The following is a 15397-nucleotide window of genomic DNA, read 5'->3' as shown; positions in this document are numbered from 1 at the left end:
CCTTTGGCCAGGCAGGGATCTGGTCGTTGCCCACTCACGCACACACACACACACACACACGCACACACACACACACCTCGACACACACACCCCTACACACACAGCCATGTCTACAAAAGGAGAGCGAGGCATGAGGGAGATAAAGTTAGGACAGGACATGAGGGAGTCACGGAGCAGCGTTTGGGGAGGTGAAGGTGATGAACTATTTGCCTTTCCCTTCGGCTAAACCCCCCCCGCCTGCAAATATATCACCTCATCACAACAATGTGAGAAGGAGGCGTCCGTAGAAACTGACAGGCCAGGAGGAGCTGGGGGGTGGTGGCTTTTGAACGTAGTGCTGAAATGTGGGTTGCCATGACAATGGCTGTCAACCGGGAAGTCCTCCGCGCGGAGGCAGGCGGAACAAGGGCTAGGAGTGTGAGAGAGATTGTGTGTCCTGGCCAGTTTCAGGAGTCAGAGAGAGTGAGAGAAAGCGCAGAGATGGCCTGCGTCGAGGCGTCGGTGCGCTGCTGAGGCGGAGAGAAAGACGCGCGAGTTCACAGGTCGACGCCAACCGGGGGCGGTGAGTTGAAGCACTGAATTTAAAAGCAACAGGTGGTAACTGCGTGGGCGAATAGAGAGATGTGTTTGGTGTTTCTGGAGAGTGCGGAGTAACCTGTTTGACTGTTCGGGGATTAAAGGCAGGTTCCGTGGTGTCTGGTGTCTTTTGCCACTGCGTGTACAAACAAAAGCACCTTTGGGTAAGGAGAGAGGACGCACGTGCAAAAAGTTGGTGGATATTGTCTGCAGATATGCCATCCATCATAGGTATTTACAGTAGCCGCAGTTGAACTGGGTAGAGCAGGGAAGCTTTCGAGAACGGAAATATATTCCCTCCTTTTCCCATCCTGCAGGAGATTTTAAGCCTAATGGGCCCCAGATTGTCGGGGTGAATTTCACAGCTGACCCTGCTGTGTGACTCTCTTTTTTTTTTGTCACATTACATTTTGTCCAGCTGCCGAAGCTCATATCCACAGACTGCACTAAGCTTTGAGGATGCAAAGTGACAGGCATGAGGATTTTGGACTTTGTTTCTGCATTGTGTGTCCCTGACTTTGAGACTTCACTGAGGAATGGTCTCAAATTATATTATTTTTATAGAACCAAATCAGAATGGGTTTACAGTGCTTTGAAAAAGCATTTGCACCCTTCAGGACCTGAAGGACTGACTGTAATTGATGCTGCCATCAATTAGAGCTCTCTAACAGAAAAACATGAGAAAGCTAAAGCCCACTTGTGTCATATAGCAGTACAATGATCCAAAAAAAGCACTCACAAGTCCACCTCTGATTGACAATAAATTAAAAAATATATATATATTGGATTGGTCTATTCAAAGCTCATGTTTGAATCCAGTTGAGCTGCTGTGACATTACCTTAAACAGACCATAATATCGCTCCGTTGTGACTGAGTGAAGACATTTCTGCACAAAAACATCTTTGCTGTAAAATTCCTGACAGTGGTGTGAAAGAATCAAAGCCAGATACTGTAAAGCCTCGAATGGTTTAGGTGAAAATTACTCTTTTGAGTAAGAAATGCATTCAATGTAATTAACACGTCTAACTGTAATCACCCAGGTTGGCCTCTGTCTGATATTAACCTTTGTTTGATGACCTGAAACTCTCAAATCTGATTTAAAAAAAACAAACAAAAATAATATGTATGATATGTAAGGTGGGGGCGGGGATACTTTCTTCACAGCACTGTATCTACTTGGAAAGGGCTCTTCTTGTTGAGAGAGGTTCTGATTTATGAGCCCGGAGCTTCTTCTGGGAACGCATTGCCTCTCTATTCACAAGAAGCACGCAGACCCTCCTGTTGCTGTGGCCAGAGGAGCACCATACATGGAGGTGAAACACTTCTCCCCTGATGAATTTGTGTATCTGCAGCTACAACTACATATAATAAACTCACAGCTGCAGGACCTTGTATGGGTCTGAACATCTGCAGAGCTGCAAAAGGGCAGCGCGGTTGTGTGATCAGCCTCACGGCTCTGACCTCTCGCGTAGCTGAACCGTGACTCATTTATTGTGTCTATAAAACGTCCATTTATTTATCCAGTGATGTGCTTGTAATTAGCACTCTCATCACTTTCCAGGACCAGGGCTAACGGGTTTTATGACCCTCTTATATAACTTGTCGAAGAGAAGCAAATCTATGTTCTTGCGAGTGTGATAAGATTTTGCTTTTTTTTATAATTTTTTTTATTTTTTACATGTTTTACGTGACAGCAGCATACAAACCCATCAAACCTTTTCACATGTTATCAGATTATACTCACAAATTTAATATTGTCTAAAATGTGACTGTCTGTTGTAGCTTTCTACAAAACTGCTTTGTTGTGACCTGGAAGGAAAGTGGTACATAAATATAAATCTGAAAAGTGTGGGATGCAGTACACCTTTTGCTGTAATTGTAGCTGCAATTCTTTACGGGAATTTCTTTACAAATTTTGCGTAGGTTTGACCTTTCTTCACCCTAAAACAGCTTGAACTTAGACAGAGATGAGATAATCAGCTTTAATTCAGATTGTTAATTTGACTTTGAAAAGGTCTCGTGCTGAACATGCTTTGAACCACTTGCAGCTCTGACTCAATCTTCTGCATCAGTTCACATCATTTCTTCTAGGATTGCCCTGTATTCAGCTCCATCCATCTTCCTATCAACTCTGAACAGATAGCCTGTGTCTCCTGCAGAAAAGCACCCCACAGCATGCTGCTGCCCCCACCATGTTTTACATTGTGTGTGGTAGTTTCAGGATAAAGTTGAGTGTTTGTTTTCCAACCGCACATGTCATTTTCAATGTCTGCCAAAAGCTACAATTTTTGTTTCTTCTTACCAGAGACCATTCTTTGACATGTTTGTTGTGTCCCCAACATTTTCGTAGCACTGTGCCATAAGGGCCACAATCATGGAGAGAATGATGAAAGGCTAATTATAATATATTGTCTAATTTGATGTGCTGATTTCTGCAGCTCCTCTCAGCTGCTTCTTTGATTAGCGCTGTTCTTCTGTCAGTTTAAATGGACAGCCACACCTTGGTAAGTTTGCGGTTGTAGCTCATTCTTTCTTTTATCATATAACTATGCTTTGTGAAGTTCAACCTTTCATAACCCAGACCTGTTTAAAATTTTTCTACAGCTTTCTCCCTGCTGTGTTCTCTTGTCTTCATGATGCTGACTCTTTAATGTTCCCTAAATAACATCTGTGACTTTCACAGAACAGCTGAATTCATGCTCAGGAAACCCTGTTCGTTGATCAGGTGATGTTAATTTTATCCACGGAGTAAAAAAAGCTAAATGCACACCACACTTCTCAGATTTTTATTTTATTTTAAATGTGAAAACCACGTGCTATTTTCTGTCAATTATCTACTTTTTGTTAGTCTGTCACTTAATATCTCGATAAAACACATTGAGGTTCATAGTTGTAACATGATAAAATGTGGAAAAGTTCAAAGGCTGTAGTTACTTTACAAGGCCATCAGTGTTCGGCTGAACACGGACTGTCGTGGATGTAAGCACAACTTGAACCGCCCCCACCCGTTGAAGTCAATGATTAACTCTGCTCACCGCCCTGTGTGCAGACGACTAAGCATGTGTTAATGAATGCAGGTCAGTTTCATTAGAGCTCTTTGTCCCTGACTTAATGACAGGACGATTCAGCCTCTGACCACAAATCATGTCTTAGCTGGTATTGATCAGAGCGGTCCCAGGGGTCAGCCTCACCACTGTTTCTGTTAAGCGGGACTGTCAACTTGACAACTATGTTGGTGGGTAGAAAAACAACAGTTCCTTCCACAGGGTGTGAAACAGAGGAGATGATCCATCTGGTCCTTCTCACTGGGGCCCAATCTTTCTCTTTTCTGCTGGAAAAGAGAAAGATTTGCTGATTTTTGCATGTTCAGTGATAGTCTTTTCTGTTCTGGTGTCAGATAAAAGCTATTTGATGTGTGATTTATGCCTGTTTGTATGTTTTTCTATCAGGAGTTAGGAAAATTAGTTCCTGTTGCACTGCTGTTGTGCTACTGTTAATATCAGAGGTGTGTGTGACCTCCTATTGTGGTTCACAGGAACTGCATGGGTGTGGTTAAGTTCACTGACCTTGGAGCTGCTGAGTTGCTCAACTTTGGCTCAAGAACTTCAGATAATAATTTATTGTAAAAAAAGAAAAAAAGGGAAAAGGGGAAAGACAAAAAAAACATGCCTGACCAAAGTAACTTGAGTACATTTTGTTTATTCTGTGCAGTTTTGTTTGCTTCAGATTCAGAGAAACATCTGGTTCAGTTCGCGAACAATCTGTTTAAATTTCCTGGGAACAGATGCAGAGACCTTCAAGTCAAAGTCTTCTGATTCTCATTTCCCAGGTTCTCGGCTGCGTTGAGCTGAGCTGCATGTGAAACCTTAGCAGATATGAAACGAGCTGGAAACATAAAATCCAGTTAGACTGAAAGCATGTCTGAAACAGAACATCATCTCCTTCTCCGAGGTAGACATGGGGCCTTTTATGGTTCTGTTTTTCTTCCCCTCTTATTCTGATCCGGTGGTGATAATGGACCTCTCACCTTGCGGGGGGTCCAGCCTTGTAAATATGTGAAGTATGACGTTCACGTTTCACAGGGATTGCATCAAGGTCCTAAAACCTGGTCTTCATGCATTAGCTCGAAACTGCGTCTTGAGCTTGAGTTTCTGTAATTACGTAAGAATGCTCCGAGCATTCAGAAAGAAACTCAAGGAGTCAGACTTCTGAATCAGGTTTTTCTCGCTTGATATCATCTCTGAATTTTCCTTATTAGGTAGGGTCGTGTTTGGCGCTTTCAGAGCCGGGGAATGCGTGAGGGACTGAAGCAGTCCTGGGATGGATTTTCTTTTTTGTGCCTCCAAGAAAACCCAGACAAAGCCACTGTTATGACACAAGTTTTTACATTACCATGTGAGATAAAACAGATCTGCTACTTCTTTGAAAAAGAATAAAAAACAGGCACAAACGATGAGTCAAGTGCTGGAACTTAGACTTCAAATAACTTGTGCTGCACATAATCTATGTTACATTTGAAAGAGATATTTCACCTGATATTTGATCATTGAACAGAATACCACAGTGTCGGTAACTTAAGTAAATTGCAAAAATGTCTCTTTTTTTTTTCTGGTGTAAATGTTTCTTTGAGTGCAGCAAAGGTTCTCTGTCGATCTTTTATTCAAGGCTTATGAAAGATATTCATAAGCCTTGAATTTGAACTGTGATTTATTGGGATTTTATCAAGACAGATGTTGCATAATTATTAAATGGAAAAATGGAACAAGATTTTAAAATATTTTACAGTCAAATACATGGAAATTGTACCTTTGTCTGTTTTCAATCAATCATGAAAAGATCATTCAATGTCAAGCTGCAAGCTGAACTTTTGATGGAGCACAGTGACTCTGGAGGAGCTGCAGAGATTCACAGCAGAGGTAGAAAAATCTGTTGACTGCAGATTTTTCTAGGTTTTTCAGATTTTTATGAGGTTTTGATTCATGCAAGAAAAAGTCATTTTTTAAAGACAGTCATATTTGCAGTTTAACATGTGCTATCTATGGGACCTATAAATGACAAATTAAGATTTGTAGAGATCTTTATTTATTTTTTACCCCTCCAGGGGGTCTTTTGTGGGCTCTAGTGTCCCTTATATGACAGTGGGCTGACAGGAAACAGGGAAGGAAAGGGGGGGAAGACATGCGGCAAATGTCGTCGGGTCCGGGAGTCGAACCCGCGACTGCCGCGTCAAGGACTCAAGGCCTCCAAATACGGGTCGCGCTACACCCTACGCCACCAAGGCACACCCAGAGATCTTTATTTTGAAGAAATAGTGAAAACCATGTATCCTTTTACATAATCTTTACATTTATATACTACTGTATGTCACTCTATCACACAAAAAGAAACACACTGAAGTTTGTCTTATAACATGGTTGAATGTAAACACTTATGTAAGACACTAGGTTCTGTTTGGACCTGTGTTTTGAGACTGAATGAGAAAACATGTGTTCAGACTCCTCATGAAAAGAATTTGAAAATGATTCATTCTGCCGTTTGTGCATAAATTCAATAGACCTATTACAGTGATCAGGTATGAACAGAGAGCAGCTTGTAAAAACACACAGGCAGTAAGCTTAAGCCGTTATTTGTAACGTTGCTGTTTGCACAGTTGGTTGAATAATCCAACAACTCTGACTAGGGATGATGAATCAATTGGCATGCCTGAGCATTAACGCCGTTGTTATTGTCACAATCTCCCAATCTGTTTTCTTCCTGTTATGTAACGCAATTCATTGGAAGATGACGATCCAAATGAGCGACGCTGTTGTCAGTCAACTGGAACATAGATTCAGTCATTGAGTGAACTGAACAGCGAGACTGAGAGTTTCTAGTCTTCATGCTCTTCTCTTGACAACAGTGATTATGGACTCTGATAGTCAGCTGCAAATGCCACATGGAAAACACATTAGTGCAAACTGTGTCAGGCAGCTTCCAGGCTGTAGGAGTCTGGCCAACACTTAGTCCAGACTTCAACGTCAAGCTGCAAAGCAGTAGCTTTCAGTGGAGAACAGAGTCTAAACCTTATACTAACTCTCCAACTTTATTCATCTCAGTTAGCGTTCCTATGGGAACACAGTTTTGATGGCAACATAAGAATGCAAAAACTTTGCCGCTCTTCAGTAGGGCTTTAGGGATTTGAAGCAGTGTAGAAGCTGTGGTTTTTTTTCGTCCCTGCAAAGTCATTATGGACTATTTAGTTTCTACAGACTCCCGCCTCATTCAGAGTGGGAAAGAGCTCCCCGCACCCTCCTCGCCATCCACAATGTCTTTGATGTTGAAACAGCAGGTATAACTGATGTATAACTTTCAGTAGTTGTTCTTCTCCGTCATCCAATCCAAAAATCAGGGTCATTACAGAATTGTATTACTGGGAAAAATGAGGGGGGCATGTGAGTCACTCTCATTGTTTTGGATGGGTTTGCAGGGAAATGTGGGTGACGTTGACTTTCCCTCACTGGGAAACGTCTTGGATGGGATAATGGAACAGTTGTCGAATCCGTCTGGGAGAAAAAAGCACATTTATGACAGAGAGGCCTGCAGGAATCACTCATGAATATTAACTACTTGGGTTTAAAAACACATATGAATAAAAATAGATAAGACAAAGTCTTAAAGCGTTTAGAGAGGCATCTATTAATATGAATTAGATAGTTTGAATAAAAGACAGTGAGCAAATCTCTGTCATTCAGTTTATAGCTTATGCAAAGTATTTAAGTTTCAGCTGACAGCACAAATGTTGTTTTCCTTTGCAAACTTTGTTAAATGGTTTCACATTATTTTGATAAGATTATGTTTTGTTCAGCGCTTTGAGCTGGAATTTCTGAAGTTTCTTAAAGAGTTTACAATAAATAAGACTTGGGATTTGAATGCATTTCTTCACTCCAGCTTAGTAATATTTGCAGAAGGCAAATATATGACTTGCTCTAAAAAAGAGTAATATTCACAGACACACTCACACACACAATAAATGAACTAAACATAAGTAAATGAATATAAACTGTGTGGGATGTGTTTCATATGGAATTAAATCCACAAACAAACCTGATATATTCACTATGTGTCTTTGCAGATCCTTCATGCTGAGAGCAAAATATTGATCTCTGCCACAGAGGAACCATAACTGATCATATGCAGACTCAGGTAAAGCATTTCCTTTATTAAATGTCCTGATCAGAATCCTCTGCCTCAGTTAGCAGTCAGAATTATTTATCAGTGGGAATGTGTTTTTTTTCTTCCATGTTCCAGTGTAATCCTACATTCAAATCAATGCTCAGAAGAGTAGAAGCTATGACCTGGAGTAAAATAACACACTACATTTACTACATAGTCTACAAGAGTATTGTAACTTGTGGCCCTCCCATGTATGGTGCCCTTCTTCTGCTATCCACCCCAACCAATTAAAATATTATAAATTATCTGAGATTTTGGGAATGAACAAAGTGCATAATGCTATTCTCAGCAGTAATCAAAGGATTACCAGTTCAGCTCAGACATAAAACCAATAGAAGATTTGCTTTGGCCACAAGTGACAAATAAATTGCGGGTGGTTTTTTTAAACTGGCACTCATGCAACTCTCTTTCTAATGAAACCTTCACCAAATGCATTTATGGCCAATTTTAAAAAAACACCACTGAGCATTGTTATTGTGTCTCACTCACCAACATCATTAAGGACTCTGCAGGATCTGTTCTTTTTTTTTTGTTGGCATCAGCTGATTTTCCCCAATCAGAGTTTCCACAAGGATGGCTTCAATAAAATGCTGCAATATGGCTTAACTTGGTTAAGACAGTTACTGTGCAGAATGACATAGCTTTATTATTTGTTTATAAAGATATATGTGAATCTGCATGCAGCTACAGCCTTCAATAAACTTTTACCCTTCTCCAGTTGACCATGTTTTTATGTGGACCAGTTAACTAAAATGTTAGGCTAATTTTAGCAACATATTTTACAGCAGTTACAGTTAATAGTTTGTGGACAAAATGTTGCTCTCCTGCTTCAGAAACTGAGCACTTTGATTTGAAAAAGTTAATGACTGGCGTTTCAACATCTCTCTGTGCAGCACAGTGCAGCGTGCAGGGCAGGTCACAAGACTCAGACAAGCATGAAGCTGCAGGAGCCAATACAGTCTCTTTGTCACTACAAGCTGTACACACAAGCAGATCCTAATTGTATTATATAAAATAATTAATAGAGTGCAGCTAGCATAAAATCTAAGACAGCAGACTAACTGCAGGTATCAGGAACTGACAGTATTTTTTTTTTTTTTTTAATGGTGTGACCAGATAAGGAAACCCCTGGTAGCATTATTCACTGTGACAAACATTTGAGACATATGGAAACTAGAAAAAGCAAGTTAGTATTAAATCATGTAGTAGTAAAAGTGACAAACAGCCCTGCTATTGATCAAGTCAGTACTGTCTGCGTCACAACAACATATCTTTGGTTTGCTGTTACTTAGAGACAGGTATTTCCCCATGTCCCCTGACAACCACACAGAAAAGACCAAAGCACTTGATTCAAACACAGAGTGTTTCAATGGTGGGCTTAAACTCTCAATCATGAGGTGGCTGAGAAGGACAAGAATCACCAAGGAGACCACTGGACTTCTCAGTTGACATTTTTATCCTCATCCTGATGTCTTGCTCCACCCTCTGACTTGTGAACGCTTAATGAGCTCATTAAACACTCCAATGCTCGTTTAGTCCTTCTCATCAACTTTAATTCTTCGATGAAGCCTTTCTGCAGCTCTTGTGAGAAAAATGATGAAAATGGTGAAACACCACTTCCCACTGCTTGTGCTTTAAATAAATTGGAGGATCTTTTCATCACAGGCTTCCCTCGGAGAGGACAGTTATTCCCTGGAGAATAGCAGAACTGCTAACAAGTTCACATGACCTTTCCACAGAGCATTATTTATCCAGGGTCCACAGGAAGACACGATAAAGCAGAGTTCACGCATTGTTTTGGTTCATCCATATTTTTATAATTTCCTCTGTGTGCAGCAAAGTGCGGAAGTAGCGGGCCATCCAAATGGCTCCCAGAGTTATCTTTCTGGGAAGCTTGACATTTCTTCAAGCCAGCACATCCTGACTTCTCCAGAGCATGTGGTGGTCATCTCCCCTGGACTCCCTTCTCCTCCGCTGAGTCCGTTTCGCTCCACAGGACTGACATCTGGCGCTGTGAAGGTATACCAAGCCCTGCAGGCTGTATTAGTGTGATGGCTGTGATAATAGTAAACAAGTGCTCCTCCCTGTGGAAAAAGACTGAACTACATGCTTTATACTCAGGCATGCATGTGAGAGGTCAGATTTACTGACTGTGTAAAAAAGACTTAAAACATCTCCATGTTTCATTTATTTTTCATTCAACCATTAATTTGAATTAAATTCAATTTGGAGAACAATTTCAAATCAATAAATATCTTTTTAACAAAGTCACCTGTGGCACAGTTATTGACACCATTTACAACCAGAAATCTACTGTCTATATGAACTGCAGGCCTTATTTAGATATTTCTGTTTATTCAAGGAGCCAGAGCTTAATGGAGGAGGTCCAGTGACTCCGAGTTATGGATCGTACTATGGACCTTCACAGTCGCAAGGTAAATTTACAACATTTCAAATTTAAAAAGTTTAAAATTTCCACAACTGGAAAGCATTTTTACTTTCCAGTTGTAATCAGAACAGTGAAGTTCCGATTTCCCAATCAGAAAAATCAACTTAACCTTTAAAATCTGATTTTGTATGTTTTCGTTGGACCCTGTCACTCAGTAATAAATCAGAAAAATAATGTGATTTTTTTCATGGCTGTCTGTATCAGGTGAACTGTCCAATGGAGTCCAGGGCTCTTCCACTTTGCCGCAGAGCTGGGTACCAAATAACGAGGGGAAGCTTATTAAGTTCTCAGGAATCGGTCCAGTGGATGAGACCGGGATGCCCATTGCGTCGAGATCGGTAAAATACAAATAACCAGAACTTCTAAAACCAGTGCGATCCAACAACATGGTCAGGTTGATTTCTCTTGTCTGTTCTCCTCCCCGCATGCATCAGAGCGTGAACAAGCCCAGAGACTGGTACAGGAGCATGTTCAGACAGATTCACAAGAAGCCTGAGGGTGAGAAACTCTTACTCGACTTTTTTTTAACAAATGCAAATGTGGAATAAATCCCACCGTGTCAATATGTCAGCCTCTAATGAGATCATCGCTCAAACAATTTATTACTGACACAAAAAAAAAGAGCATAAACGTCTTCTGGCATTTCTGTTCACGAGGTCTGACAGTAATCCAGGTTCTTTTCTCAGCCCCTCCTAAGCCTTAATCATTCTTCTCTTTCATGTGCCGTGAAAAACAATTTTTTTCACTGCTATTTTAGCAGGAATTTGGGTGTTGTTGTCTTAAAGAGATTTTTTGGATGTTTGTCTTATCTTATGAACTGGTGCCTTGAGACAAAATGCAGCCGACTCTCACCTTTCTGGCAACTAAATCAGGATTTTATTAGTGACTAAAAATTAAAACAAATCATAGTGCAATATGAAACACTATAAATACGTCCCAGTTAAAAGAAGTATTGGTATAATTTACCCCACTCAAAAATTGTCGACAACTTTTAACAGGTGAATTTATAAGAAGTACTGAACAAAGTACCTCTAACCAGTTCTATCTGTTTTAATTTAACACATTAGTGCTAGCACGCTTATGAAAATGATTAATACCCAGTGTACTGCAAAGAAGTCATTCAAGATTGTGCAAATAGAGAGAATTTCCAGTTTGACATCTTTTACTTTACTTATCCTGTGGATGTGCTAAAAATCATATCTGACTTTTACTGCCACGTTTTACAGTTGTGAAAAGTTTCAAATGAGTCTCTTTGTTTACTTCAACCAGAACTAGAGGACTCAGAGCGCTGGTCACCAGAACGTGAGTGGACCCAACATACTGCTTATTATCATTGCATTTTTTCTTTGGACTCTTCCTTCATGATTCACTAATCCGCAGGGCTCCAGTCATCTGCAGAGAGAGGAAAAATCATAGAAGAAGACAAGAATCTCTTTAGACTGACGCCTTACGGATCCCTGCCCGATTGGTGAGTTTATTGGATCTGATGTGATTTTTTCCAGTTTGCTGGACAGTTTTTAATTATTCTGCATTCAAGAAGACGGGCTAAAAAAATAACAATCTGAGATAGGCTGTCACTCACGTCATGCCTTTATGCATTTTCATTACAACTTAAATGTTTAGTTTTCACTGTGGTTGGAAAATTGAAGCCAGTGCCCTGCAGTCAAATCAAACAAATGAGAATAGGTAAAACTCACCTATTGTGCAGTGAGTTTTATATTTTTGGAAACACAGAATTTTACTTAAAATTTAAATTAATTCTTTCATCCTGTAACATATAGTGTCATTTTGATGTACAGATTTTAGATCTAATTAGATCTAATTAAACACTTTATATAGATCTTATACATGTTGCTCTTTCATGGCTGCAGAAGGAAGATGTTTTTCTTAATCTCCAATCATCGGTCACTGCTGGATGCTGATGTGACGATTTGATGCTCTGCTCTATGCATGTTTTTCTGATAATTTTGTTGCATTTTGCGCTATTTTTGTTCAGCACCTGTGTGATATGATTTTTGGTCAAAAGAAGTCATAGCTATCTTAGATCATAAGTTACAGCGTGTACCTTATGATGTATAAGCACAATGCAAACACTTGCACATAATTCTGCAAGTGTTTTGTTTTTTCAGTGCAGCCAAACTGGAGCTTTGTATTGAAAATGAAATGGTTAAGAAAACTGCTAAATTTGTTGTCTTTCTCCTCCTGTTGAAAGAAGGGATAGAGCCTGACTTACTTCTCCCAGCTGCAAATCTGTGAAACATCTTTAGAGATAAGCCACAAATTTGAAATGTTGCTGTATGCATCATGCAACCTGATAAAGTGGAGTGATATTGTGGTTCAGACCACATTACTTAGCTCTGGTTAAAGTTCTGTTTATACTTTAAATTTCCTCCAGTTTTACTTTATGGTCTTACCCAGAAAGAAGGTGTGTCTATCACCTCACCTTCGGTCATGATGTACGAAAGCTATGTTGAGCTCTGAAATCAATTTACTTGTATTGCATATGCCGTAAAGTGAGGATATTGCACTATGCTGAGCCAAGTGCAAGTGTAATGTGGAGGTACACAGGTGACTGAGTCAGAATGTATTGTGACCAACAGAAGGAAAAGTGAAAGATCTACAAATAAAAGAAATTGTAGAAAAAATTAATTTCCTCATCTGAAGCAAGAAATATTACACTGTTAGTCAGTCAGGCCTGTTGGAATTAAATTGATGCTTGTGCTAAAGTTCATGTGTTGACATTTTTCAGCACCTAGAACCCAAGCACATAACACATCAGTGATGAGTTATTTTTACATCATACAGACTGCAGCTGACTGCTTCTGATTACCAACCCAAAACATTGTGCCAGTTCCTTTTCAGAGAAAACGTGCTGCAGAGGCGAGTTTGGATTTGTTGTCACAGGCACCTACAATGACGCCATGTTTAAGTTGTTGTGTGTTTGTGTTTGTGTTTGTGTTTGTGTTGGGGTGTTACGTTTTAGGAGCGAAGATGTAGATAAGCTGTCTGACCCTGGAAAGCAACAACCTCAACCCAAGAGCATATTTGACTTTGAGCCTGACAGGAGCTCCGCTTCAGTGAGTAACAGCCAGGTATGGACCCCCCATGCTGTCACATTTTAAATATAGACTCCGATTCCAACTCTGATTCCAACTCAAAGCCCACGTCTAATTCTTCAGCCTTTAAATGGATCTAGAGCTGTTGTTGGCTCTATAGCTGTAATTGTTTGGCGTTTTCCCAGTGAGGAGCTCATAAGCAGATTGGTCACCTTTTCTTGAAGGATTATTGTCTAACTCCTCAGATTACATCTTCTCATGCAAGGCAGCCAGTAAATACTCCCCTTTTCCAGTGTTCAGTCCTACAAGATGAGCTCAGTTATTTTAGTTAGTGAGTTCAACAGATTTTAAAGATAACTTCAGGCAAGAAAAGGCATGATCTGTAGTTGTTATCAGATTTTCTGCAGAGTGGAGTCTTGTAAACATTTTTTAAACGTTTTAATCTACTAATCTCATAGTGTCAGATTGCTGTGATTTAGTGCTGTTTATTCTGCACCATCTCTTTTATTGTTTGGGTTTAAACCCTCTCTCCCTGCGGAGGTGTGGCGCTTCAAAGTTGTTGTTTTTTTTAACACTGAAACACTGCTCCAGATCTGGTGAGCACATTGTAAGTTAGGTCTTGTGAAGAAAAGAAATCTTTGTTTCCACTCCCCTGTGGGAGCTGATGGGTCTTGTGATCTGTATTATGGTGTTAACCTCTTCTAGTGCATAATGGCTCGCAGCATGGGGACTTATTTCATTTTGTCTCTATGAACAATATTGTATCCCCTGGATGGTGCTTAGAAAAGCAGCTCATGGACCATATCAGGTGCTGCGCTGCTTCCATGCGACATTGTAGACGGGATGACTACAATATGTCTGGCATCCAGAGAGAAGAATTCAGCCAAGGTTTTACAAAAAAATGGGACAAGTGGTTTGCGGTTCTGGGTTTCAGTGCCTTTTATAGACATGTTTGACAGAACCAGCTAAAAGGAATATTGTTCAGCTAGTAAAAGTAACAAAATGTGTTGGTTTGTAATTTGGAGTCCAACATATGCTCTGGGAAGTTCTAAATATGTTACTTTGATGTCTGCGTTTTGGAATTTGACCTTTTTATTATTGGGTTAAAATGATTTTGATGATTTATTGAATTTATTAGACGTCCACAAATTTGTGCCAAATCAGATAAAGCAGCGTTTTACTAACCAAAGTTTACAGAAAGGACCAGGGTAGTAAGACATACACTCAGCTTCTGTAAAGTATATTTTACTTTAAATACTCTGACATTTTAAAAGTTCACACGCACTTGCAGTTGGGATAGATGCTTTTGGGGTTTTTCATTATGTATGTAAGCTGTGTTTCTTAGCTGAAGATAATAGTTTTCCGACTCTGGTAGGATATTTAACTGCTCCTATTATCTCTAATGGTGGAGTATATTTTACTTGGTTGAATTTCCCTTGCATGGACCCTGCTTTTGATCATACACACCGATTTTTAGTAGCTTTCATTATAGAATAGCTTTCGGGGTGTTTCTGAAGATCATAAGAGATTTCCTGTGAGCTAAATAATAGTTCAAAGGAAAAATAATAAGCTAAATAACAGCTTAGTTATTATGGTTAAATCCTGAGCTGTGAAGCCCGACAGGACAATAATCTACAAATACATCAAAACTGGTTTCAGAAAGAGTATCTTAAACTTACAGGATGATTCTAACCTAAATCCCACCAAAAAATTGTGGACTTTGCTTAAAAACTAATTAAGGAACAACCAATTTAAATAAATTCTGCCAATTCTACCAAAAATAGTGATATGCAGGCAGGTATAAAATGCATGATAAATTTAAAAACTTGTCCCAAAAGACACTCCAAATGATCATCACAATCGTGCCATGATGCATAATGATAGGATGTAATTTTCTTTCTGTAACATTTTCATGCTAATTTTAGATTAAATACAGCTTTATACGGTTTATGCCTTAAGGATAATTTATTCTAGTTTAATTTGAATTTTACATAGCTGTTATTTAGGGTTAAATTCCTGTAAAAAGTACTTATGGTACACCATATTGTGGTAGGTTATTATGAGCAAGTTCAACTCCAACATGAGGCCAAAAATCAACTGCAG

At 39.7% G+C, this 15397-nt stretch overlaps 1 protein-coding gene across 10 annotated transcripts in view; it reads left to right on the top strand.

The window, feature by feature from the left end:
* The window catches only part of sorbs3 (sorbin and SH3 domain containing 3), a 35583-nt gene that overhangs the window by 4759 nt on the left and 15427 nt on the right, over positions 1 to 15397 (top strand). For 8 of the 10 annotated variants that reach the window (XM_028033785.1, XM_028033787.1, XM_028033783.1 and 5 more), the window contains 8 exons: positions 7689 to 7759; positions 9626 to 9808; positions 10152 to 10224; positions 10443 to 10576; positions 10673 to 10736; positions 11508 to 11540; positions 11619 to 11706; positions 13222 to 13330. In XM_028033785.1, coding sequence (XP_027889586.1) covers positions 7748 to 7759; positions 9626 to 9808; positions 10152 to 10224; positions 10443 to 10576; positions 10673 to 10736; positions 11508 to 11540; positions 11619 to 11706; positions 13222 to 13330 — 696 coding nt within the window. In that variant the 5' untranslated portion in view covers positions 7689 to 7747. Of the gene's footprint in view, positions 1 to 397; positions 563 to 3684; positions 3813 to 7688; positions 7760 to 9625; positions 9809 to 10151; positions 10225 to 10442; positions 10577 to 10672; positions 10737 to 11507; positions 11541 to 11618; positions 11707 to 13221; positions 13331 to 15397 lie in introns of those variants that run through there. The other 2 variants (XM_028033781.1, XM_028033782.1) reach the window with 2 other exon arrangements.

Source organism: Xiphophorus couchianus, chromosome 12, assembly GCF_001444195.1.
Source record: "Xiphophorus couchianus chromosome 12, X_couchianus-1.0, whole genome shotgun sequence".
Lineage (NCBI taxonomy): Eukaryota > Metazoa > Chordata > Actinopteri > Cyprinodontiformes > Poeciliidae > Xiphophorus > Xiphophorus couchianus.
Note: the sequence above shows the minus strand (reverse complement) of the source record. Positions and strands in the feature narration are given on the sequence as shown.